Raw genomic sequence first — 27,500 nt, 5'->3', positions numbered from 1 at the left:
GGAAATCTTGGGCATCGTTTAACATGAAGTATATATTATACTCTGAATAATGACTTATCCACTGGATAAAGTTTAACTTATCTGGCCTTTGAACAGCTGGGGCTCGCTGTTTAAAGATGATTTTGATTTCCTTAATAACTAGGGAGCCAGAGATAAAAACTTCAGAAATCTGAAATGTCGCGCGAGTGGCTAGTGATCATGTCTGCGCTGGGTGTGGGCTAAAAAATTCAAATAAGGATTATAATACGATAGGAAAGTCTGGTTTCGCGAGAAAACCTATTTGAAAAAAAGGCTTAATTAAAAGAAACGCCCTGAAAATTACCTACTGTGTTGATCACCTATCAACACGTTACCTTTCCTCTGTCGTAATCATCATCCCATGAGTCTCTTCGTTGTCGTTTGTGACTTGATTCCCCAACAGCGCTGTCCACAATGCTTTTCCCTCCTTCCCAGGATGTTACTGAAAAGATCAAGTTAAAACACAAAATGGATACTTAGCAGAAGGCAAAAAAGCAAAACTGCCACGTAAACATTATTTCAAAATATGAATGCAGAAAAGTTTGTGATGACACTGAAAGCATGGACGCACGCCCCTCTTAATTACTTTAGCAACTTGTGAGGACGATCATTAGAAAAAATAGACTTAACTGATTAGAGTGTAATGTGAAGTGCTAGTTTTTTACCCCATGTGAACCAAGTGAGCGTTAGCCCTACTGATGGAAATGGGCCCACATAAGGACAGAGAAAAACTCTGACCAGGGTGGGAATTGAACCCACGACCTTCGGGTCAGATCGCCGCTGCTCTACCGACTCAGCTACAAGGTCAGACGGGAGCAGGCCGTGGGAAACTGGCGATGTTAAAGTCACGGCAATGAACATGTACAAGTACGAGGAAGGATTACGTTTTTGCAAACGTTGGCCTTGTGGCACTTATATTTGAACAGACTTAACTGATTATAGTGCAATGTGAAGTGCTAGTTTTCTACCCCATATGAACCATGTAAGCGTTAGCGTTAAAAAAAATACTCGAGGAGGGAAGGCAAATTGTGTTTCATGGATTTGAGATATTACTTTCGAGAAAGAAAATATTCTGAGGTTAGTTACACTTTATATAAACGGACTTGACGATTCCCCCACCTGAGCTGCCGTATCCATGGAGACCTTTGCCAGCACTGAGCAGTTGGGCAACCGTTGAAGAGTCACGGGATCCATCCCATGTTGCTCTCCGTGAGCCACGGCTTTTCTTTGGATCATCTTCATCATGGATAACTGGAACTGAAGTATGACCAAAACAAATTCGATTGCATTGACGTCTAATTACTCATGCAGCTCTCTGCAGACCGGGACGCGTTGACGAGAAAGACATTGGACATCTCGTGACAATTACGCGATGTACATAGATTAGAATGTCACTAACGAAATATTCCCATACATCGTATTCAAGTATTTCGTATAGCGTTGATCAACAGTGTTAAGTCAAAGCACCCATGCCGAATAGCGCTGCTCTACAAGTATTCAAGTCTAACATCCATTTTAAACCGGTTAGCTTTCAATTTTGGTGATGGGTATCCATTTTTATCATGAAAATTTGCGACTATCCCAAATAACGCTCACCGAGTTGTTCAGTTCCATAGTAGTGAATCCGTTTTGCACCAACTTCGACGGAGGTTTTGCAATAATCTTTTCCGTAAATTTTGGGGCATTTCATTTCCAAATCGAGGCATGTACATAAAATTGTCAAGACCTTTGATCGCGTGCAGTCTGGTTACTAAGCAACAGAAACCTTCTTAAATTCAGTTATCTTTTTAGGTGATCGTTCCAATGTTTGGGATAACCTTTTTAAGAACCCATCACCCATTTTTTTCATTTTCATCTTCATATCATGTAAGGCAAGTATGCATAAACAACGCAAATTACACAAATCGGGAGTTCTTATGTTGTGAACGTTCAAATGGCTTTGTCCTACTCGATTTCACAAAGGAATTGTGAAGTAGATTCAGGATAACACTATGATTTTCGACATGAACAAAATAGACGATTTTCCCTCGATTTTTTTCTCAATCTACGTCGCAAACCCGCAATTTAACCACCCCCTCCCCCCCCCCCTCCTCCCCCGCCTCAAATCGGTCCTTGATCAGCCGTAGGTAAGAACTGCAAGACTACATAACTTTGGCAAAAATTCGCGAAGTCTTGATCTTTGCTTAAATCTTTTACTGAGGGTTTTTGGCGAAACGTAGAAATATGTCAAGGGCACTTCAAGGCAATGCAACTTTGTCCAATATATATTAAGAGATGATTAATCATCGGCTCCTCTAATACAATTTGGACATAGTATTAATATCATGGGGAAAGACGGATTTTATCACCAATGAACTTTTAAAGATTTCTTACCTCTGGATTCACTGGAAGAACCTCGTGAATCAATAGGAGCGGATTTCCTTCTGTCCGTTTTGTAACTAGAGCGTATTTGTTCACTTCTTGAGCTGGAACTGCTCTCGTACGTTACCAGACATGGTTTCTTTCTAGAAACTGCTCCATCACCTTCTTCATCATCGCAAGCTTTGTGTTTTCTCTTGTGTTTTCCGCTTTTGAACTTCTCTCCTTGGACATTTTCTTGTTCGTCAGTGTTCCTTGTCGGTTTAGATCCATATTTATCTTTCTTTCGTTTCCGCTTCTTTCTCTCAGTTTCGCTGTCGTCGGACTCCCAAAGTCTCTCGTATTTTTTCTTGTTCTTTTCCTTTTCCTTCTTCTTTTTCTTTTCCTTTTTGTGTTTCTTCTTTTTCTTCGTACTTCCGATTTCTTCGCCATTCTCTCTCTTTTCTTCTCGGTCTTTCTTTGCGTCAACGTCGCCTCTCTCATCCCCAGTCCTTTTCGAGACTTGCCATCCAGCATACTGTCGCTCTGGGAGCCTGGGTCCAGGTGTAAGCGCTGTCTTATCAGTCACTGTCCATTCACCTGTTTTACCCATGATGCTCGAGGTACTGCTAGCATCTGACATGGCGGACGAAGGTGATTGCTGCCGCGGTAATAACGCAGGCGGGGGAGGGGACATTGGGCCAAATGGTGGCTCTGCAGTCGTCTTTGCTGTAACTTTCCAAGGGTTGGTGGCCCTCGCTGAAAGAGGTTGCACACTGACTTAGTGCAGCTAGTATATAAGCTAGAAACGCTGCCTACATGTAGTAAAGAGAGTAAGTCTAAGGCGGGATTCTGTGCCAAAAAGCTTTGGGGAAAACGTTTTATTGCGGGAGGTAAAAAGCTTAAAAATTCTTATGCCACGTCTTCATGGTATCAAGTTAACAGCACACTAAGGGTGCGTTCGATTGACCGTATTCCGGAATAGGAATACATGGAATACAAGTTTAAAATCCTTCGTTTTTACGGAGATTCACATTAAAATTGTTTTAAACATATTTTTACTATCCTTGCTGCTTCGAAACGCGCCAAGCATACCGTTTTAATCATCACTCTACAAATTCTTATTCCGGAATAGGGTCAATCGAACGCGCGCCCTAAGTAGAAAAATAACAAACAAACAAACGAAAGAGAAAAATGTGTGGAAAAAAACACCGATGCGACGAAATTCCTTACTTGTTGTTCCAAAATTCACCTAGTTTGATGACCGCTTAATTTTCATATAAGCTTAAGTAGTTTATGCCAAGTGGAGACGAACGTCGACGTAAGCATCAAAATCAACCACGGCCTCTACCATTTTGTTCACATGCTCAGAGGGGGGGAATATTGGACGAGTGCTTTAACTGGCCACGATTATCTATATATTTCTAGACACAATCGATATGCATATCGTGGAAAAAGGTCAATGGCCATTTGTTCTCACAGAACATCAAGTGGAGAGACTTTGTTACTTTGGCCACTGCACACATATGAAGTTAAATTATTATATGGCGCGTACGGCCCCGCGCGCGCTTTCATTGCAAAACTATTGGGAAAATATCCGTATGAGGGCCGTACGAATTAGCACGAGCAGGGCCGGAAAAAGCCGTACGGCCCTCCTTGGAAAACGTACTGCTCTGTGCGATGCAATTTAGGAGATTTTGTCGCTTTTAAACATCCAAGTAATTTCCAGCCAGAGAGGAAAATGCAAAAAACATATTGGATAAATTTTCTGTGCAGATTTTTGTTTTTTTATTTTTTCCTAACTTCATCTTCTGAGTGCTCATAAATAGTGTAAAGAGCCCATATGATAAAATGCTTATTGACTGAGTTTAGGTCGGGTCGGACAGGAGAATATTTGGCTCTCGGTCATGGCGCACGGACCTCGCTGCGCGCGGTCCGTACGCCATGATCTTGGACCAAATATTTTCCCGTCCGTCCAGGGTCCGAAATTGCACCTTCTGGTCCCCAATGCGACTAAAAATTGAGTGATGGCGACCAGAATTTCACAACTGGTCGCCAGTAGGCGACCTACTATTAAGTTCAGAGCCGTTTGCCAACAGGTGTCTTACTTTTTTTGAGGGTACACTGGGTTGCCTGTGGTACGTGCAGCATTCCAGGCAATTTTTTCAAGTTGGGGGGTCATTAAGACCATTTGAGGGGTCACCCAGAAGTCATACCAGCAGAGGCCCTTTGGCTCTCAGGTCCTCACACGTTCGTACGACGAAACAGATCCTTTTCTGAGGTTAAAAACCTGGCTACCGGCTTATTAATTAATCACTTGTCAGAAAGAAGAAATTCCTGTCCTCTTTAGAAAAAAAAATAGACACGCATTGCTTACGTGTGGTAGTGAAGTAACACAGCGATTTATTCCATAATGTCAACTGAGCTGTGTGTTGTCTTCCAGGAGATTCAAGTTGTCCTTGCGTAAGATGTAGCTCTAACAGTGCACGATATTGTCTGGTATTGTCTATCATTGTAGTGCCATTGTAGAAGTCTTAGGTAAATAGCCTGAGAAGACATGTGGTTACTAGCAAAGTACTGAACCCAGATAGATTGAAGAAAATAAAAGGGAAGTGAGAAACGATGGCTTCTGGGCTGACATGTTGATCATTTTCAAGATCCCTCACAACTTCTTTTCACCACAAGTTTAAGCGTGCCCTCTGAGCATCTGACAGCTTTGTAATACTAGAGTTTACTGAAGTTAAACGTTGTCTCGCGGGATTAGTATCTGGATGGGTGACCTAAAACGTATACCCCTTCGTAAAACAGAAGCATTGGACCGAAAATACTATTAACGCTAACAAATGCGAACTCAGCAAGGTACAGATTTTGTTAGCTTGCTTTATGCAAAACAAATATTGATGCAAAAGTAAATAACTATTGATATACAGTTTTTAGAAAGAACAGAAGGAAGTTTCCGGGACGGTCGATCGAGAATAACATATTTACGACATGAAAACAACATTAATTTTGAACCGTGAATATAGAATATAAAAAGTTACGATCAGCGACAAACATTTTAAGAGATTTTTTGCAACGTTCAATTTTGTTATTGTACTTTTGGCTGCACAAATAAATCGCAAAATCGAAAGTGCCGGACATCGCCGGAATTCAGCGGGCGCCGTGATTAAGTTACCGCGGCATGTTTACTCACCAAACAGTGAAGCATCTGTGTCAATTGATGGCAAGATACCGGGTTTTCGTAAGTTTCTTTTTCTGTCAAGTGTTATAAAGTTTGACAATAAATGAGCGAATTCAAAGCAAAGATCACAATCGCCCAAACTCTTGAGGTTAACCATTGTTTCTGCAAAGTCAAAAATTTACTCTCCAAGACGAGGTAATTTATCACCAGGTAATGCCATCATTTTGGAAATAGCAGCTACTTTATTATTCATCGGCGTCACAATTTTTGCTGATTTTGGGGCTCATTTTGTTGAAATTCAAGTACGCTTCCCACAGACCTGTTTATTTTTGTGAACCTTTCCTGCTTACAGAGCAATACTAAAAATATCCTCCCGCATCACATTTCAACCTTAAGCTCGAAAATTCAATACACAACATGATATTATAATTCACAAAGGCAGAAAATATCAGAGAATCCTTTTCCAGCGAAACATTTTATTGAAACAAACAACATAAGATGCACTAAAACGACATTCGCGTTGCAATGACTTTCGACGACGAGACAGAATGTATATTTATATTTAATTAAGTTAGCACAACAGAAAGACGCTAACCTCATTTTGACACGAAAATGCTTTACTATCGCCATAAAAACTATCCAGTTAAGCGCGAATATTATAAAACATGATGAATTCATAAAGGCCACCTTTTCCAGCGAACAATTTTTTGAAACAAACAACATATTTGCTATTACCCTTCCTATTTCATTACGTGCGTGAAGAGAAAAAACTCAATCACAAGTTTGAGCGTGCACTCTGAGCGTCTGACGGCTTTGAAGTTTCCCCTGTCCGGCGGGGTTAGTATCTGCATGGGTGACCTAAAAAATATACCACTCACTAACAGAAGCAAAGGACCGAAAATTCTATTTTAACACCCAAAAATGCGAACTAAGCAAGGTACAGATTTTGTTAGCTTGCTTTATGCAAAACAAATATTGAAGCAAAAGTGAATAAATATTGATACACAGTTTTTAGGAAGAGCAGAAGGAAGTTTTCAGGATCGTCAATCGAGAATAAAATATTTTGCCATCAGCAACAACATTTACGACATGAAAACAACATTAATTTTGAACCCCGAATATAAAAAGTTACGATCAGCGACAAACATTTTGGGAGATTTTTGCTATGTTTAATTTTGTTATTTTGGCTGCAAAAGTAAAGCGCAAAATCGAAAGTGACATCGGATTCAGCGGGCGCCGTAATGAAGTTACCGCGGCGTGTTTACTCGCGAAACAGAGAAGCATCTGTGTCAAACGATGGCAAGATACAAGGTTTTGTTTTTGTTAGTTTTCTTTTTCTTTCAAGTGTTATAAAGTTTGACAAGAAATTTGCGAATTCAACACAAAGATCACAATCGCCTAACTCTTGAGTTTGACCATTGTTTCTGCAAAGTCAAAAATTTACTCTCCAAGATGAGGTTATTTATCACCAGGTAATTCCATCGCTTTGGAAATAGCAGCTACTTTATTATTCATCAGCATCACAATTTTTTGCTGATTTTGGGGCTCATTTTGTTGAAACTCAAGCACGCTTCCAACAGACTTATTTATTTTCGTGAACCCTTCCTGCTTACTGAACAATACCACAAGAATCCTCCCGTATGACACATCGAGAGAGGACAAAACGCGGAGCCCTACTCCATGGAGTACCCTATGGAGTACCCAAATGGAGTACCCTAAAAATACTATTTTGAATGAGTACTGTTGATCCATGTGTAAGCAGCATCTCAAATAGTGTTTACTTAAGCCTCAACACCCATTTTAAACAGCATTGTTTAACAGTATTTAAGTCTAAGCACCCATTTTAAAAAGGTTAGCTTTCGATTATTGTTGTGATGGCCGATTACTTCATGTAAGCTAACCTTTTTCAAAATGGGTGCTTAGACTTAAATAATGTTAAACAATTCTGTTTAAAATGGGTGTTGAGGCTTAAATAAGCACTATTTGAGATGCTGCTTACACATGGATCAACAGTACTCATTCGAAATAGTATTTTTAGGGTACTCCATTTGGGTATTCCATGGGGTACTCCATGGAGTAGGGCTTTCATTCAAATTATTCTTCACTGTCACATTTCCAAATTTTTTAACACTGTGATGCATTCAAGGCGTTCGATTCCTTCAATGTTTGTTAAATCCATAAAAAGATTGCTATTTGATTTCAGTGTTTTACATAATACCAAGTTAGTAAAATATTAGAAACAAAGCTCACTTGATATCCAAAGGCGAAAAATGAAATTGTTGTCGAAGACCATTACTCGTCGCTTAAAATCCAGATATTTATTTTCAGCGCTGTCTTGTTCATCCAATTGACGATCCATTCTTGAGGTCTATGAGGGTATATTTTGTTTAGCAAGAACATCATTCTAAAAGCTTATTCTACGCAAAAAGTAGGTTCTGGAGGTTATTTTGAGATTGGAAATCAAGTTTACGGCAGACAAGAAAACATGGTTACGTATATTTATATTTAATTAAGTTAACACAACAGAAAGCTTACCATTATTGAGCTCTATAAGGGTATATTTTGTTTAAAGATGCACTGGGCCGCCGAGTCAATGAAGTTAAACAGGACAGCTTGGATTTTCAGGATTTATTTGAAGAAATAATCTGAAGCTATCGAAAGTAGTAAAATAACAATAATCCCTTAATAATTGAATACTCTGATCGAAATCAATGTAGAAGAAATTTATAAACTCAATTAAAAACTTACGTTTGTCCAAGCCAGTCCAGACATTTAAAAACACATTCAATCGCAGCGGAACAAGAACGAAATACTTCGGTGAAGCATACACTGGTTTGCCTGTGGTACGTGTTACAGAAAATCAGAAGGTACTGAATTGTGTGGTATTGAACTACAGCATTCCAGTCTCTGAAGAATAACAAATAAAAGAGAAGCGAGAAACATTGGCTTCTGGGCTGACATGTTAATAATTTTCAAGTTCCCTCACAACTTCTTTTCACCACAAGTCTAAGCGAGCCCTCTGAGCATCTGACAGCTTTGTAATACTAGAGTTTACTGAAGTTAAATCTTATCCGGCGGGGTTAGTATATAGATGGGTGACCTAAACAATATACCCCTTCATGAAACAGAAGCAATGGACCGAAAATACTATTAACGCTAACAAATGCGAACTCAGCAAGGTACAGATTTTGTTAGCTTGCTTTATGCAAAACAAATATTGATGCAAAAGTAAATAAGTATTGATATACAGTTTTTAGAAAGAGCAGAAGGAAGTTTCCGAGACGTTCGATCGAGAATAAAATATTTACGACATGAAAACAACATTAATTTTGAACCGTGAATAATCGAATATAAAAAGTTACGATCAGAGACAAACATTTTGGGGGATTTTTGCTTCGTTCAATTTTGTTATTCTACGTTTGGCTGCACAAATAAATCGCAAAATCGAAAGTGACATGGCCGGAATTCAGAGGACGCCGTGATTAAGTTGTCGCGGCATGTTTACTCGCCAAACAGTGAAGCATCTGATACACAGATGGAGACAGACTAATTATCGAGTTAGGATTTCGAGTTGGATTTCGAGTTGGATTTCCGAGTTGGATTTTAGAGTTGGATTTCGAGTTGGATTTTCGAGTTGGGCAGTGTAAAATACAGACCCCATACAGACTGCAGACCAGGAGGTTGCCTATTTACCGAGTTAGGATTTCGAGTTGGATTTTCGAGTTGGATTTTCGAGTTAGGATTTTCGAGTTGGATTTTCGAGTTGGATTATTTTCGAGTTAGAATTTTCGAGTTGGATTTTCGAGTTGGGCAGTGTAAAATACAGACTGCAGACCAGCGGCTGGTCTAAAGTACTCGGTTTCTTGTATTCGTACTCGGTTGTTCAGGAACAAATACTGATCCACATTCCATTGTTTTACCTTTTGGAAAGTAACCCAAAACCCTCAATTTGGCTAACCCTAGGCCTAAAAACCAACGAGTGACCTGTGGAATGTGCCCAATGCTTTAGACCCGTAGGCAGACCAGGGGTAAAATGCAGACTAAGGTTATGATGTAACTGTTCAAAAGGCCCAAACCCCTTAGAAGTCCCAACCTTAGGCCTAATTAGGCATAAAACAGTATTGACTTTAAAAGGGTTTGGGCTTTTCAACAGTTACAAGTTACATTATAACCTTGGTCTGTATTTTTTCCCTCATCTGCAATCTGCAGTTAACACTGACCAACTCGAAAATCGAACTCGAAAATCCTAACTCGAAAATCCTAACTCGAAAATCCAACTCGAAAATCCTAACTCGAAAATCCTAACTCGAAAATCCAACTCGAAAATCCTAAACCGAAAATCCAACTCGAAATCTCAACTCGGTAAATAGGCAACCTCGTGTCAAATGATGGCAAGATACCGCGTTTTTGTAAGTTTCTTTTTCTGTCAAATGTTATAAAGTTTGAAAATAAAATGAGCGAAGTCAAAACAAAGATCACAATCGCTTAACTCTTGAGGTTGACCATTTGTTTATGCAAAATCAAAATTTACTCTCCAAGACGCGTACGACGTTATTTATCACCAGGTAATTCCATCATTGTGGAAATAGCAGCTACTTTATTATTCATCAACGTCACAATTCAGTTTTCACTGATTTTGGGGCTCATTTTTTTGAAACTCAAAGCACGCTTCCAACAGACCTGTTTATTTTCGTGAATCCTTCCTGCTTACAGAGAAAATACTAAAAAAATTCTCCCATATCACATTTCAACCTTAAGCTCGAAAATTCAATAAACAACGTTCACTAAGGCAGAAAATACCACAGAATCCTTTTCCAGCGAAAAATTTATTTAAACAAACTACATATTTGCTCTTAGAGGCGAAAACCTCTTCCTATTTCATTGCATTTGCGTGCGTGAAGACAAGAAACTCAATAGTGTCAAATTACTATGTACGTCAGGTTCAAACCCTTTCCTGAAGAACCTTTTCCTTGAATAATGATGCACAAAATAGTCGACAAGCTTTCTTTTAAATAATTCTTGACTGTCACATTTCCATTTTTTTTTACGTGACTTTGTTGAACACATAAGTTATCAGAAAATTTCCCATTTGGTTTCAGTGTTGTACATAAAACTACACTCGTGATAAAATATTGGAAATACAGGTAACTTTGATTTCGGCTCGACCTGCGAAAAGATTGTTGTCAAAGTCCATTACTCGTCACTTTTATACCAGAGAATTTTTCATTTGGTTTCAGTGTTCTACATAACAGCACACTCTGACTTTCCACTATTGAGCTCCATAAGGGTATATTTTGTTTAAAGATCCACTAAAATGCCATTCGCGTTACATGAATTTTGACGCCATTGCAGGTTAAGTTTATCATTCTACTGTGTCCACCAGAGAAATCTACGCATTTCTACTACCCTCTCTATCCTAAGAAAATACGAGCAGAAGGCTCTATGCACAAAGACACCACTTAGCAGGGGAGTGACAGGCAAGACTTTTACCGACACGGAAAAAAAAAAAACACCCAACAAATGCCAGGCACTTTCCGACTGGGATTGCCATACGGCAACCCAGTAATTATTGCATCCTAACAATACAGTCACATGAAAAAAACTAGCATTTTTGATGTGTCGGATTACATGACCTTTGAAAGTCTAGGTCCAGTCTCCTTTGTTCATTTATATGCGAAACATTTCCCCCTGCAATTGGGAAATGGTAATTTTCCATTCATAATCTCAAAAGCCTTTTGCTGGATGAATAACAGAAATCTTGGTAATGGGACGCAGGTAACTTCCCGTTCCGGTTTTCACTTTAACATTCCTCACGAGCCCATCTTCACCTGGAAACACTTGCGTTACTCTTCCTCTCATCCATCCAGGAGGCAGTGTGGCCCGGTGGTTGGGGCGTTTGCCTTGAGATCCGGAGATCCCGGGTTCAAGACCCGCTCTAACCACTCGTTGAATTTGATCCTGGTAGTCCCTGGTTCAACTTCCCAGCTGCACTTGTAAATAGCCAATTGGTTTGCCTCCGGCCAGTTGGGATTCTTAACACTTGTTGTTGTTGTTCTGTTCTGTCGTTTCGTTGAGTTTCATTGGCCACGAAAAGCCCCTATGGGGAGCGGTCAATTACGTTCTTTTTTTTTTAATCCATTTTCCTCTGATGGCATTGGGGTCAGCCACAATGACGAAGTCGTCAACCCTGACAATTCGCTTGCTTGTGTTCCACTTCTTTCTGGGAACCGGGTGCTGGAGAACGTCTCTTGACCATTTCTTCCAAAATGAATTGACAATTCAAATCTGTGGCGCCGGTTTGAAGTTTCACGAAACGGTCCTTGTGGGACTGCACTTGTTGCTCTTCCTGGAAGGATGTCATTTGGGCATAAATACGTGCCGTCGTCGGGATCTTCTGATAGCTTTCCAATTGGGCGCTGATTCAAAAGATTGGCCACTTCAAGAAGACAAGTGTACAACTCCATCGGCGTCAAAATAGTTTCTCCAATTGCTTTCTTTAATGCAGACTTCGTAGACTTCACAATAGACTCTGAGAAACCATTTTGGTGAGGGGCTAAGGGCATGGTGAACTGCCATTTCATCCCTCTGTCAGCACAATACTCCTTCAGCTGGTTCCCGTCCCAACCCTTGATCATATCATGAGGTTCACGCTCAGCTCCAACCATCTGAGAGCCGTTGTCATTAACTTTGGATAACCCCGGTAGGAGAAAAATGTTCGTAGGACTTGGAGAAAAGCCATGGTACTGGCATCTGTGGCTAGTTCACAATGGACTGCACGTGTGTTCAGACAAGTGAAAATCACTCCATAATGCTTTGCTGTCTTGTTCCTACCAAGCTTTACTTTGATGGGCCCAAAATAGTCGCACGCGGTGTGATGGAAGGGTGGTGTGTAAGGCTGCAATCTGCATGAAGGGAGATCAGCCATCAACTGGGTCTCAGCCTTTGCTTCAAATTCTCGACAGAAGGTGTATTTTTGCTTGACAATCCTGGACACATTGTGACTTCTGACAATCCAATACGTCCGCCTGCATTTTGCTGTGGTGGCAGCAACACCTGAATGACCATACTGATGTGCCTGACGGGTGACTAACATAGATATCCAGTGTTTGTATGGCAATAAAACTGGACGCGTGTTATCGTAAGACAGCAAACATGGATCGACTCGACCACCAACTCTTATGATTCCATTTTCATCAGCATATGGCGTCAATGTTTTGAAATCTCCTCTCTGCATTTTTTGAGGTAAACCAGACTGGGCAAACTTGAGCCAATATTCTTCTGCATCTTCAATCTCTAAGGCGTTGAGTGGACCCACGTTTCCTTTCTGGTTACAGTCGACTCGTTTTAGCTTGCTGCGAAGGTTCTGGCAGAATCTCCCGACGTACGCAGTAACTCGGATAAGTCTTCTCCAACTTGAGAAATCTTCACAGTTTAATATAGGCTCAGACACAGTGACTGGGCAAGCAATTTGGATCCTCTTCGTTCTTTATTCACTTCAATTGAATCAGGACTTCCTGTCTCCACAGGCCAAAGTGCTTCCTCTGTCTGCAGAAATTCTGGACCTTTCAGCCATCTGCCGTTCATTTCTTCAATGGTGATACTCCTCGTGATATCATCTGCGACGTTATGTTTTGTTGGGCAGTGCGACCAATTTGATGCCTCTGAGTTGCTCTGTATCTCTCCAATTCAAGATGACACAAACGGCTTGCAACTTCGCGAAGGACCCTGAATCCAGGCTAGTGCAACCCTGCTGTCTGACAAATATCGTACCCCCTCAAACGTCAGACGTGATTCCTCTAATATGGTCTTGCCGAGGCGACATGCTAATACAGCTCCTTGTAATTCGAGAGGAGGAATTGTTAACTCCTTTAGAGGTGCAACCCTTGATTTAGCAGCAATGAATCTGACTCCAAACTTCCCATTTCAAAGTTTCCATCTGGCATAGGCACAGGCTCCAAAGGCGTGGCATGAGGCATCACAAAACACAATCAGCTTTGGAGCTCCAACCGCTTCAGAAGGTGTGAGACATCGATCGAACTTGATATGATTGAGTTTTGATACTTCTTCGAGCAACTTGAGCCATTTTTGTCTTGTTTCCGTTGGCACTTCTTCATCCCAATCCAATCCCAATTGCCATAGCTACTGCATAGCAACCTTTAGCTTGATGAGAACTGCTGTTGCTGCGCCAATGGGATCGAAGATACCAGCCAGACTCAGGAGAATTCTCTTCGTTAGCTTTAGAGGAATGAGCATCTTTGGATTATTAGATTGGGTGGCATCAGACGATATGACCATCTTTATTTTAAACGTGAGAAGGTCATCTTCAGGGAGCCAGACTGTCCCTAAAACTCGTACCGTTTCTGGTTCGCTGCCCAGTATGACCTCTTCTGAATTACTATCGTCAGCAAGGTTTGCATTTGAAATCCACTTCTTTACATGAAAGCCACCTGTTTTGAGAACCTTGTCTATGCTTAAAGTCATAGCTTTGGCTTCCTCCACGTTTTGGACCGAGTCACAAATGTCGTCGACGTAAGCATTCTTTATGATTGCTTCTGCTGCCTTTGGGTCGCTTTCTTTATTCATCTCTGCCGTTTTTCGCATCGCTGTTATTGCCATGGTTGGTGCAGGACGGTCTCCAAACGTAAGAACAGTCTTCACGAAGACATCCGGTTGTCGCTCCGTCTCGTAATCTCTCCAAATAAATCTGTGTACGTGTTGATCAAGTGGAGGTATGGCGATCATGTGGTACATCTTTGATATGTCACCACATAAAGCAGCATGGTTCTCTCTGAATCGTATGAGGACGCCAAAGAGATTGTTAAGTAGATCTGGTCCTTTAAACCAGTAGTCGTTAAGCGAGTGACTGTTGAAAGAGGAGGAGCTATTAAAGACAATTCTTTTAGGTGTGGTTTTCTTCTCTGGAAGAACAACAGCGTGATGCGCCACATAATGTATAGGTCCCATCCACTCTTCAATTTTCTTTTCTGTTAACTTTCTGGAAAATCGCATTTCTTGCATTTCCTTTATCTGATCCCCGTACAATTTGGCGTATTCTGGTTTCTTCATCAAGCGTCGCTCGGTTGATTCCAGCTTTTTCAAAACCTGCGTATAGTTGTTGGGTAAACACGCGGGATCTTTCTTCCATGGGTACTTCATAAGCCAACCCTTTCCTTAAAGTTTACAGCTTTCTTCTATCAGCTTTAGCTCTGCCTTCTCTTCTTTGGACATCTTCCCTGCTTCACAGGTGCATGACGGAACAGACACTCCCATGGCTTCTGTCTTCCAAAAGTCGGTGATATCTGTAGGCGTGGCCAGACGAACATGGAGGACTTGTTTTATTTGCGGAAGGACATCCTGTGAGTCGTATCCGAAAACTACCCATCCTAGGGAGCTTTTGCGTGCCACGAAACCTTCTTTTGTCTTGGTTTCTCCAATATGGAATCTAGGATAGTTGATTCCGATCAAAAGATCGACTGGACCTGCCTTACGGTGAAGCTGATAGACAGGTATACAAGAACACTTGAAATGTAGTTGACATTTGGGTTCACGGTTTCCTCTGATATTTGGGGGATTCCTACTGCTCGAATTGTCTGCACTAACGTTCCGTTGTCGTCACACACAGGAACTTTATAAAGGTTCGTATCTAGATCTTCTTCTACGCCTCCCACTTTAGTAATGAAAATCTTGATTGGTTTACTTTCAAGGCATAGGCGTTCGGCAAGAGCCGTTCTTATTATGCTGATTTGCGCCCCACTATCGTAGAAGACGGTTTCGGTGTCGCTTCCTTTGATTAAACCAGAAACTATAGGAAGTATCGCTTTGCCACTGTCTTGAATAAATGAAACTTGCATGTTCTCTGACCTTTCCATGCCATTATCAACGTGAAGAAGTTTATGGTGAAACTTTCCGCACAAAGTACCATCGTGTCTTTTTTCGGTGCACGCTTCTTTGCGCAAGCAGTTCGCGGAGGAGTGGCCTCTGCTGCGCTTCAAACATGAAAAACAGCCCCTTTGTTCTTTCACTACCTTCCTGTGGCGTCATAGCGAGAAACCTGGAACACAGGTAATGAGCTCCCCTACAAATGTAGCATTGATTTTGTTTTTCTCTGTTATCGTCGGGTTGACCTTTGGCACGAACCATTTCCTGTCGATTGATAGCCTGCGTAGCAAGCGTTCCTGTGAGTTTTCAGGGAAAGGAAAACCCAGAAATCTATGGAGATCGGCGAGCGAACGAGTTTTGGCCGATCTCCATAGATTTCTGTGTTTTCCTTTCCCTAAAAACGCACAGGAATGCTTGCTACGCAGGCTGGTCGATTGATCGACGCGACAACATGGGAATTTGTATGTGACGGACCATTCTTGCGAATAGCAGCGCCAGAACGTAAACGTAAACGCGCGGTCAATTCCTCTTCCATCCACTGCAAAAGATTAGACATTGAGGGCTCCAGTTTCTGTAGAGAAATATGATGAGCCCAGACTTTAAGATCATCTTTCGTCATTTTTCTCTCAATAAGTGAAATGACATGAGCTTTGTCAATTTTCTGGGGTCTCTTAACTTCCTTTAGCATATTGTATGACCGTCGTACCAGGTCGACAAGGTCACAGAAACGATTGTCTTTGCCGGGTTGAATTGCTTTAAACTTCTCCAAGTCACCAGAGACGATATGAGAAATAACTCTTGGTTTGCCATAGTTCTGATCGAGGTATTTCCAAGCGGAAGTCAAATCTGAACTAATCCCCTCAATTAACTTTCCAGGTTCCGATCCTAAACAAGAACGCAATATTGTCATCGAATCTTTCTCATCGCAGCGACTCTCAACAGCGTGCATGAAATCTTCTCGAAAAATGAAATACTTTCCCACGCCACCATAAAAAATTGGAACATAGACACTGCGTTCATTGTTCTTGTCAAAGAGCTCTTTGCCGCGCGTCGAACATTCTTCGCTTTCTCCTCGATACTTTTGTCAGTCAGCCTTGATACTCCGGCTTCTCAGCGACGAATTGTTGAGAAAACCTTCAGATAATGGGCCGCCGAGTCAACGAAGTTAAACAGGACAGCTCGGATTTTCAGGATTTATTTGAAGAAAATAATCTGAAGCTATCGAAAGTAGTAAAATAACAATAATCCCTTAATAAGTGAATACTCTGATCGAAATCAATATAGAAGAAATTTATAAACTCAATTAAAAACTTACGTTTGTCCAAGCCAGTCCAGACATTTAAAGTGCTACTGTGATCAAATTTTTGTCCCTTGAGTTTTTTGGTTTATCACATAGAGTACCATGAAACATTAAAAACGCTGTTTACCGTTTGGAAATATCTGCATTGGTTCCCGAGATATTTAAGTTTGAAAAATGTGTGAAATATGCAAATGAGAAGGCTGATGACGTCATTCACCCAACCCAATAGAACATCAAGAATGTAAATAGAGCTATCTCGGTCAATTTGCAACAGAGACCATTGAAACTTGGTGAGCAAATAGTTCTGAAGGCAACACACCTACGACTGTAAAGAAATTGGTTCCCATGGCAACTCACTCTTTTCCAGTCCCCTCCAACCTGATTTCAATATTTTGGTGATCTCAGGCTAAAAATACATTTACCAAGGCCGCAAACTCGACCTAACATCTTTATATGCTGGCAGGATCATGCAGATGAAGCATCATTTGCAAATATCAAAACAGAACGCCAAAGGTGGTCTGCAAATCTTTTAACATCAGGGAGGTCTGGAACCCAGTATGTTGCCATGGTAACAAAAATGGTATGCTCACATTGTGGAACACATCTACTAGAATCTTAGTGCAAAGAACCAAGTATTTCTGATACAAATTGGCTGAGATATCTTTCTCCATCATACTTGATCAAAATTTGGTTGGGTTTATGACGTCATCACTTGGCTAATTTGCATATTTAAAAAACTTCAATATCTCCAGAACAAAAAGATATATTTGAAAATGGTAAACAGCATTCTTCTTCTCGTACAGACTACGTGTTTATGTGCCAAAATGGCTTAAATAGGGAAGATGCAAATTTCGCCACAGTAGCACTTTAAAAATACATTCAATCGCAGCGGAACAAGAACTATTGCCTCCTAACATTACAATCACATGAAAAAACTAGCATTTTTGGTGTGTCGGATTACATGACCTTTGACAGTCTAGGTCCAGTCTCCTTTGTTCATTTATACGCGAAACATGCACTAAAACGCCACGCGCGTTACACTCGGACTTTCGACGCCATTGCAGGTTTAATAATTAAATGTTCTCCAGTGTGCACCAGGGAAATAGACGCATTACCACAGCCCCCTCAAACCTAACAAAATACGCACAGAAGACTCTATGCACAAAGACACCACTTAGCAGGAGAGCGACAGGCAAGACTTTTCCCGACACGAAAAAAAAAAAACAAATACAGAAAAAAAAAAGAACAAAAAAACCCACGAAATGAAACCCAGATTCCGACTGGGTTTAGCAACCCAGTAAAAAAAAGAAAAAAAATAAAACAAACAAATGAAACGCAGATCCCGACTGGGTTTGCCATGCTGGCATCCCAGTAAAAATAAAACGAACAAATCCCACCCACTTTCCGACTGGGATTGCAATACTGGCAACCCAGTAATGAATCATGTGCCACCAGAGACCATCTACTCCAATACATAAATGAGTGCTCCAAACATGGTCTGTTTCATTTCTGCAATTCTGATTTGAGAACACAGAGGAGAGTGAAATTTTAAGAAGTTATTACAATAATCTGTAAGATTGATATTACCAGTAATTAGCTTGATACTGATTATTGATTTCCTTTGTTACATATTGAGTGGAGTCTTTTTGCTCTAGTGAATACACCAAGGGTGATATTTCTGCGTTCATTCATTACTTAACGATTAGTATAAATGTGTGTTTAGATCTGCAGAACTTCCTGCAATTGATCACTGGCTCCTGCTTGTTTCCTCAAGGACCGTGTAGGATCAATGTGTTGTTTAGTGATGATGACGAAGGATGTATCTTTGCCTACACCTGCCTATTGCAGCTCCATGACCCTCCGCATTTTGAGTCATATGAGGGATTCAAAGCAGCAACGAAAGCTGTTCTGATCCAACAGGACAGGCCTTCAATTCTATTTAAGGAGACTGGCAACAGTATCCAGCACTTTCCTAACAGCTATACTTGGAAGGATAAATACTATCACTGTTTAACAAGTAATGCTACAGTTATAGACCCTATTCATAAATGGCTGCCAATGTAAAATTATTTTGTATGCATTTAATTGCAGTCCATTTATGAATAGGGTCTATGGTATACAAATTCCCAATCATTGGTAAACAAGTCGCTGTCATTCTTTTTTTTCTTTTGTTAATAACAGGTTAGCATGACAAGAATGCTACCTGCTCAAAACACCCTTAAATCTAGCACGAAGCACTTACTATTGAAAAATGAGCCCAGTGATTCCCGTTCTTTGTCGTCAAAATTAATTGTGTTAAGTATGATAAAATGCAACTTTTTACAAAGTTTAAAAAAAATTCTTTGGGGAGGGTTCAGAGCTGCATTATCATGAACGCTTATCACAATTGGGTAAAAAAGTTAAAAGCACTTAAAGCTAGAATTAAGGATGTTGTAAGCAGGTCTTACTCAAGTGTTGTTGTTATGGTAACCTATCGTGCCACGAAATTGACACAAACTTGTTAGCCAATGATTGGGCAGTTCCTTGAAACCATGATTGTGACATCAACCAAGAAAGAGTTGATATAATGACCCGTCAAAGCGTATTTCCTGAAAGTGCTGGTAACAGTTTTGGGTCACCTTAAACTCCACTTTACTCTACCCTGCAGAATATAAGAATGAAAAACAAGGGACCATATGGCAGTTTTACATACCATTTGGTTCTGAACATTAGATTTGTTGTCCCAACCAAAACTTTATATTGAAGTGGATTTAAGTTTCCGTTGTTGCAGTTATTTGTTACTCAAGGAACATAATTATAAAAAAGCTAAGCTGTTGTGAAATGCATACCAGGAAAGGCTTGTAACAAGTGGGATACGCCTCTATATACCACGAGAGAGTGATGCCAACACAATCAATGCAACACATGTATAGCGGTTAGATGTAATACTGTTGAATATAAATGGCTTTCCTCTCTTTTGTATGGCATTGTATAAAGTGCTGTCTTCTGACTGATAGTGTATGTCTCATCTCAGTGGAACAGTTTTTGAAGGTGTATAAGTAGTAGTAGTTTTAATACTTTATTTTAGCCAGGTTGGCCCATTCTGCATCATGGCTGCTATCTAAAGGGGCCATTATAAGCACACACAGCTGCATGAGCAGAGTCATTGGATTGATAATGATGTCAGATAACATGTAAATAAATGCTAAAAGTGGCTCTGTTTATCGATCCATTTTTCTCTTGAGGTTGCAGTTAGGGTCAAACGACACATTTTCAATGTTCACAAAAATAGGAGGAAACTGTAGATCAGCTTATACAATGTAATAGTTTCCATTTTCTAACTCTTAAAGAATGTATCAGTTTATTTTTTGCTGTTAGATTACAATTACTTTACTGTTGTCATAAGTCACGAACAAAGCAGATATATTTTACATGCAAATACAGATTTAGCAACTTGGAAATAAACGATTGGACATGAAAGAAATTTGGTTGATTTATTTTATTCTTATAATACATCCAGCCACTTCTACAGGTGAGATCAGTACAGAATAAGGCAGTATAGAGTTAGTATTGTAAATTCCCTTTGTCTTGGGAGCATTATAGAATCACTTGTTGAACTTTTTGCAGAGACATTCAAAGCAAAATATACAACATTTATCTCACAATCAAAAGCATTTGAATGTACAGCTTGTCACCTTTTTTCATAATTCATGCAAAACAAAATACTGATATCAGTAAACCTATTCTTTAATGCTAATAATGCTCACAGTGCATGTGTTGTAAGGAATGAAATAACCTCAGTTAAGATGTCAATTCCATAACTACTACTATGTCATAGGGGATCTATCACAGCACACAGCTCCTGGTAGTGGTCTTGCTCTAGTGGGCAAGGTGTTTCTGGTATTGTTACCACACTACAGTCAGACTCCTCTTCAGGAAGTGGCCCATCCCAGTCAATGCTGTATCCACTAATTTCTTGCTAAAAAGACGATATTACACTGTGTGAGTAAAAATGTGAAATCAGTAGGGTATGCATAACATACTGTTATGTAAATATATGCCCTTAATTCCATTCTGAAGCCTGTTCTTATACCTCATTACGACTTTTACGAATAGCCACATGTTGAGCTCAAATACAATAAAAAAACTGGAATTTTACTGATCTGGTCAGGGGCATAAACTTCTTGAAGTTATGCAGCTTTAACATTGACCAAACTCAATACTTCGATCAGGCGCAACTTCCTGCACAATCAAGGCAATGCTTCAGAAATTCCCATTTGAAGTAAAAATTTTCTCAATATGAGAATTAACATAAAATTCATGATATCTTCAACTAGCCTTCAAGCCACCAGGTATTTCTTTTTTATTATACAGACAAACTGACTGTTTGCCGAGCAACAGTGAAAGAGCAGGAAACGACATCATCAACACCTTTGCTAGTGAGGATATGGGCAATATACCCATCAGGGACTGAATGTAGATTGGTATGAATTTCACGAGTGTGTATTTGCATAAATGCAAAGCATAGGAATAGTGGGGAGGACCCTGAACTGGACAATGCCTTCTTCAACTTTCTGTAATGCTCCTAATATCTGAGATTCAAGTGATACATATAAGTCTGTAGATACTGGACTACATAATTGTTTACTTACGTCTGTCCTTGGCTCATACATTTCCGTTGCCACAACGGAATCAGAGCCTCTCATTTGAAGAAGCCCCAAAATGTACAACTGCATGGGTGATCTGTTCCCAGCTGTCCTTATTTTGTGTCTTATGTACCCTTCTCTCCAAGTGTCAAGGTGCTGGTTAACACGTGGTACATAGGTGTAATGCAAACCGTATATGTGGAGCTGGTTAGCTGGGTCAATAATGCCACACTCTTCAAGATGGTAAAAGAGATGATAATATATATATATAGTACACCTTCAAATATATCTCGGCATAACCGTTCGATTCTTTGGTTATGCACACTTCTGCCTGTAATCATACTGCCTCTCCCAGGACTCCGCTGTCGATGTTGAAGCATGTACATAGACACTTCAACATTCTCACCTCCCCGGTCAGACCTAACCCTTGAGGGGAGTCCACATTCTGCCACTGCTTGTTGGAAAAGGCCAAGAACAGTATCTGTGGTATTCTTTGTTCCAGCCCTAAGATATACAGGAAGTCTAGTATACCCATCAACTCCACCATGCACTACAATCCTCCATCTGAAATTGAAAAATACATGAGTCCATACTTTGCTATCCATTCATGGATTCTATCCTCGCTACAACCTTTGTAGCAGTTTTTTGGGGTGTCACACAACGCTTTTTTGAAAAGAGCATTGCGTGAAATTCCCCACCCCCGCGAAAAGAAAAAAAACGGCTGCAAAGGAGACAAACAAACAACCACCCGTATTAGAAACTAGGCGCAATAAATCTGAATAAATTTTATGTATAATCAATTACGAATAAGGTTCACCTGATCAATTTGTGATTCCCGTCTATGTGCCATAGTGCAAGTGGCCCACTAACACAGTAGACAGCTCTTGGTGTAAGGGATAGCCCTCTCATTGCAACTCCCTCCGCATCCTGCACTTGGAAAATCCCTATGAATGGATCGTACAATGTTATCAAGGTCATCATCACTAATGGCTGTCCTCCTGTCGGTAATGGCAATATTGCACTCCGGCATACGTCTCTTTATGGTACTCTCACTCACACCAAGGGCTCTGGACATGTCGGGTATGGTGATTTCATAATCCAGACTCTCGAACCTAAGACGCCCCACCATTCTCGGCTGGTGTGCTACTGCTAGGGAGGAATGATGCCAATTCCGGTCAACTTCCGACAACCAGTCCCGTAGCCAGCATGAGGAAAACCGAGGCACTTGCCTCAGTCATTTTTTTGTGATTTTTTTTTTTTTTTTAATAAAGCGTGATTCCAGTGTCGTCTTTAAAATGTACTCATCACAAACACCTAAAATACCTACGGAGAGAATTAAATCATGGATCTTGCCTCAGTAATTTTCTTCTGGCTACGGCCATGACAACATTCGGGTCACAATGGCGGGTGAGGTTCGAACTGTATCAAACACCTGCATGTTGTCAGCAAGTCGAACCACATGGCGAGAAATTTGTTCCAGTCTAAACAGAAAATAATTAGCCAAATCTTCACTAACAGTGTCCTGTCACTAAGGTTGGCATTGTAAGATCCAGGCCTACGCGGAGAAGACGCCTGGTAGAATCGAAAATCAAAGTGCCACTGTCGTTACTCGTGGATATGAGAGTTACCATGATTGTTTAAAATTGGCAGGCTGAAGGTTTCTTTATGCATTAGTCAGCGTCATATAAGAGCTGGATAATTGTGTAACAGCACGGGGGCTCTCATATGCAACCAGATCCCAAAATAAGGCATGCATGTGAGGTGATCCCCTTCGCTGGAATTCAACTGTGTAAAATAAGTGTACTATTTCTCCAGTAGGCATAACATTACTCTTTCACAATTCCTTTGTAAAGAGCTGTACCATGTGTTGAAAGTTCCTAGCACAGGTGACAGGGTCTTTTTGAGTAAGGTCTGATTTTTGTTGCCACGTCATATTGTTAATGTCATCAGGTTAGGCAAGTAGAGCAGATCCATTCAGTACTATTAACACTTTTTGTGCCATTTATACATTCCTCCTACAAACCTTGCGGATATTTATCACTATGTTTGATACTGTTACACTCAGAGACAGATGATCTGAACCATAACTGATCACAGCAAGTGCATATATATTCAGGGCCATGTGTTATCTTATCCTGAAAAGACTGAATCACTTTTGGCATGGCATGTCTAATAGAGTCTTGACCTTGACAAATTTCAGTTTAGTTTAGAGTTGAGATCTCTGCATAGCTTTCCTTAAATGGTTCTGTGCTGTTCAGTTTAGTTCTCTGATATGTTCTGGATTGGAAGCTTTACCCTTATGAAATGTTTTCTTTTCATATTCCCTTGCTGCTTCAATATTCTCAGATCTTTTTTGGCGTTTTGCATTGTTTTTCTTTTCCCTGAACTCTTTATTTTGTCTCTTTCGCTTGACAAATTCTCTCATATAAGCTCCTTTTGCCACTGCTTGGTAGAAATTATTACTGACACTCACATAATTTTTGACCATGGTTAAAATAATCGATTATTACCTCTGAATAATTGTTGACATTGGTAGCACTGCTGATTTCATAACCTGAAATATTGTCATTATAATGCTGTCTGCTTATGGGACTGATACCAGCTACTGTTGCCCACTCCTCAATAGATTCATTTATACGTATAATTTGTAACATTTAATGCATCGGAAACTGCTTTCACAATAAGTGCATCACACCATGTATGTTGCTGCAACAACACACCCCCAATTGCTCTGTAATGGGTCCAATAAATCTTTGACGGTTGTTTCTGATGTATTCAACTCCAGCAGCATGCAGGTTCATGTGATAGGAAGGATCATTATATAACTGGTGGGCAACAGAAGAAAAGAAGGTACATTCTAGTGCCTTTAATCTTTTCTCAGCTAATTGAGCCTGCAGCAGTGCCATAGAAGGACTTCTCAGTACTATGTGTGTACTTGTTCCTTGAGCATCATGGCCTGGGTTCGATTCATGGTAATTGTGAAGAAGAGCTCCCCAAAAAACCTGTCGGCCGACTGTCGGTCAACTGTCGGCCGACTGTCGGCCGACAGTCGGCCGACTGTTGCCCAACTGTCGGCCGACTGTTGGCCAACTGTTGGCCGACAGTCGGCCAACTGTTGGCCAACTGTTTTCTTAACCTGCCGGTAACCTGTCGGTTTGCTGTCGGTAGACTGTCGGTAACCTGTCGGTCAACTGTCGGCCGACAGTTGACAGACAGTCGGCCGACAGGTTTTTTGGGGAGCTCTTCTTCACAATTACCCGATTCATTGTCTCCTGATATCAATAGCTTTTCTCTTGATAGACAATAACTATTATTTTGTTGGTTCAATTTTGTTGAATGCTTAGTAACAGATTGATCTTGAATACACAATAGAACTGACCAGTCGTTTTTGTGTTTAGGAGTCCTGCGGGTAATAACAAATACAAGAAAATTAGAATCTCCTACTCTCGACGATTTGTTACGTCTGAGTTGCGGCCTAGGTCTAGACATTCTTACTGCAATATAATATTGTTTTCCAAAAGCAAGAGATAAACACTTTCTCAACTCAGACAAGCTCGGTTCGTTCTTCTTTAAATAATGCACCATACACTTTCTAATTACATGTACCTTGTCTTTATAAAACAAGCTCGACGTCTTCTTGTATAAAGGAATTCTGGAACGTTCTCTGTCCCGCAGCCCTTGCTCTATCGCAGGAGATTGAGTTTCCTTACATAATCGATGACCGAGTCTTTCGACATTTCGTCATTATGGTCCGCCACACAAGTACTAGTGTCTGGAAGCATGGGTTGCTTAGTTGCCTCACTGTTTTTCATGTCTCTGATGTTGTTCAAGTTGGATTCATGTGGCTTTGATGACTCATTAGCTTGCAGAACTTCGTGATAGCTTAGATAAACATAATTGGTATACTTTGATAGCTTCGATGTCACTATCCAAATGGAAGTCACCTTCCAAATGGAATTTATTAATACCCCGTGAGCTTAGGGGATCGACAGAGACTGTCTTCTCACCATGTGTCTGTCGATTGCATTTCGACATGTATTAAAGTCTACGAGTTGGTGAGTGAAAGGCGGTGCACAATTAATGTTCAACCAGTGTGTAACGGTACTTGTTCAGAATCCTTTGCTTCCCCTTCGAACGACGCCATTTCTTTAATTCTTCAGTCTCTTGCTTCTAAATGCAGCGGAAGGTGCTCAAACACTCAAGTATAAAAGCCACAAACAGCAATCGGCAGGTTAGTTTTGCAGGTTGCAGGTTGAAATTTACTGTGACTGTTACATGAATAGCTAACCTTAGGCCTAATTAGGCCTAAAAACGTTTCTTTAGGCCTCCTTAGGCCTAAAAACGTTTCTTTAGGCCTAATTAGGCTTAAGGTTAGCTATTCATGTAACAGTCACAGTAAATTTTCAACCTGCAACCTGCAACCTGCAACCTGCAAAACTAACCTGCCGAACAGCAATGGCGGCTCACAACCTAGCGAACAGGAAGTCACAGCTTTCTAAGCTGTGTTGTGATTTTCCATCCGGATTGGCTAATCAGATCGAACTTCCGGTTACACAGGAGTGACATATTTGCATAAGGAACCTCACCAAAACTCGTGGATATATCCACGAGTAAAAACGCACATTTGCATATTTTTCAAATCATAATGTCGGCTCAGCAGCGAGATTTGATTATGAACTGAATTGCTTATAAGCTGTCATTATAGGATATTTAGTTGAGATGTTTAAAAGAAAGTAATACGACATTTGCTACCGAATTACATTGAAACTCAGAACATGCCGGACTTAAAATTCGAGAGAAGTCAGGAAACGCGGAGAATTTTGTGCAAAGGTCAAAATATGCCGGATGTTATGATTTTAGTATTCAGGAAACGCGGAATGTATTGTTTCGGAGGTCAAAAGAGATGTGTACTGTCTAATTTCAAAGACAGGAAATGACGGACATTTTACTTAGCAAGTAAGAAAAGGTGGAAAAATTAGTTTTTGCTATGAATGGCATGTGAAGGCGCCGTAGCTCAGTTGGTTAGAGCGCCTGATTAGTAAACAGGAGGTCGGCGGTTCGAATCTGCCCGGTGTCTTCCGCTGGGTTCTACTAATCAGAGTGATGGTTAAGTAGGGTCCAGTTTTTTTACGTTGTGGAATTTCATTCAGAATCAGACTTAGTTTTGATATCTCGCATTCACAGGTTTTTTTATCTAACCAGGATTATCTCGCATGTCCCCTACAAGCTTCTGTATTTACACGTAGCTTAAAAAGTTACAAAATCTTAGGTCTTTTAATTGTAACTTGTTCGGCTACATTCAAATTTCTCCAAAGCAGAGTAGAACCTGGTTGTGATGTAAGGATACATTATGTTACAGGTTGGGTGGGGGGGGGGGGGGCTGACCCAGGGAAATTTGACATTTCCATGGACGCTAGTGTCGAATTTCCCACCCCTGGGCCGCCTACACACTGTCCAATTTCCCCACACCCGGGCACCTTCGGAAAATCACAATCCTGCCCGGAGTAACTTTTTTTTCATTAGATTCACATTCTTGGAACACCAATGCTCTTGACTGTCGATTTCAAATTCCCTTTTCACAGCTGATGGAAATTTGTCGTGTAACAGGAAACCTTTCAAGAACCTAACTTTGAACAAAACAACATGAACAATATTAGCCAGATTTCGAATCAATCAAGCATGCACAATGATAGAGTGGAAAATTCATGAATATGTCTATATGAAATATACAAAAAACAATTACGATTAAAAGAAGAAAGAAACATTCTCGTACTTGTGAACACTCCAGCAAAGACTGATAGAAGTGATGTTCCTTATTTACAAAAAGAGAAGACCAGGGGCGGATCCAGGATAAAATGATGGCCGGTCTCCAAAACAACGAAAAGGTTTCTCGGGGTTGCGGGGGAATGCTCCCCCGGGAATTTTTTAGATTTTAATTTTCCAAAGTCCCCTTTCCCATGTTTTTGATAGACTTTCGTAAGACGGTGAAAACCGGTATGATTCCGCCCCTGAAGACGGATTTGCTTGCCTTTCTTTCACCCGCGGTGTTCAGAAAAATCGGGAAAACCAAAGAAGTCTCATCATAACCAAGTGCTAAGTTTCTACCCCATATGAACCATGTGAGCGTTAGCCCTACTGATGGAAATGGGCCCACACAAGG

General features: G+C 40.6%; 3 protein-coding genes, 1 long non-coding RNA gene and 1 pseudogene across 4 annotated transcripts; all 5 read right to left on the bottom strand.

Annotated features, from left to right (window-relative positions):
* Window positions 1–353: 353 nt before the first annotated feature.
* LOC138060611 (uncharacterized) lies at window positions 354–2,416 on the bottom strand. The gene is made up of 3 exons (XR_011134393.1): window positions 2,392–2,416; window positions 1,138–1,275; window positions 354–460 (listed from the first exon to the last, which is right to left on the bottom strand). It is a non-coding gene; the product is annotated as an uncharacterized lncRNA (long non-coding RNA).
* A 4-nt stretch (window positions 2,417–2,420) lies between these two features.
* On the bottom strand, window positions 2,421–3,052 carry LOC138014007 (uncharacterized). Its single transcript, XM_068861039.1, has 2 exons — window positions 2,507–3,052; window positions 2,421–2,456 (listed from the first exon to the last, which is right to left on the bottom strand). The coding sequence occupies exons 1-2, from the start codon at window positions 3,050–3,052 to the stop codon at window positions 2,421–2,423; spliced, it is 582 nt and encodes a 193-aa protein (XP_068717140.1).
* Window positions 3,053–12,167: 9,115 nt separating this feature from the next.
* LOC138014006 (uncharacterized) lies at window positions 12,168–12,770 on the bottom strand. Its single transcript, XM_068861037.1, has one exon. It carries the CDS (start codon window positions 12,768–12,770, stop codon window positions 12,168–12,170), a length of 603 nt encoding a protein of 200 aa, XP_068717138.1.
* A 905-nt stretch (window positions 12,771–13,675) lies between these two features.
* Window positions 13,676–14,692, bottom strand: LOC138014005 (uncharacterized). The gene has a single exon (XM_068861036.1). It carries the CDS (start codon window positions 14,690–14,692, stop codon window positions 13,676–13,678), a length of 1,017 nt encoding a protein of 338 aa, XP_068717137.1.
* Window positions 14,693–21,465: 6,773 nt separating this feature from the next.
* LOC138014004 (uncharacterized) lies at window positions 21,466–22,778 on the bottom strand (annotated as a pseudogene).
* Window positions 22,779–27,500: the final 4,722 nt, after the last annotated feature.

This window comes from Montipora capricornis, chromosome 8 (genome assembly GCF_036669925.1).
Source record: "Montipora capricornis isolate CH-2021 chromosome 8, ASM3666992v2, whole genome shotgun sequence".
NCBI lineage: Eukaryota > Metazoa > Cnidaria > Anthozoa > Scleractinia > Acroporidae > Montipora > Montipora capricornis.
The sequence above is the reverse complement of the archived record's forward strand: the minus strand, read 5'-3'. Positions and strand labels throughout refer to the sequence as shown.

Coding starts and splice junctions, on each gene's coding strand:
- LOC138014005 (XM_068861036.1), bottom strand. CDS start 14,692: ATGAAGTACCCATGGAAGAAAGATCCCGCGTGTTTACCCAACAACTAT.
- LOC138014007 (XM_068861039.1), bottom strand. CDS start 3,052: ATGTCCCCTCCCCCGCCTGCGTTATTACCGCGGCAGCAATCACCTTCG. Junction 2,457..2,506: donor CTAGAAAGAAACCATGTCTG/GTAACGTACGAG, acceptor AATACGCTCTAG/TTACAAAACGGACAGAAGGA.
- LOC138014006 (XM_068861037.1), bottom strand. CDS start 12,770: ATGCAGAGAGGAGATTTCAAAACATTGACGCCATATGCTGATGAAAAT.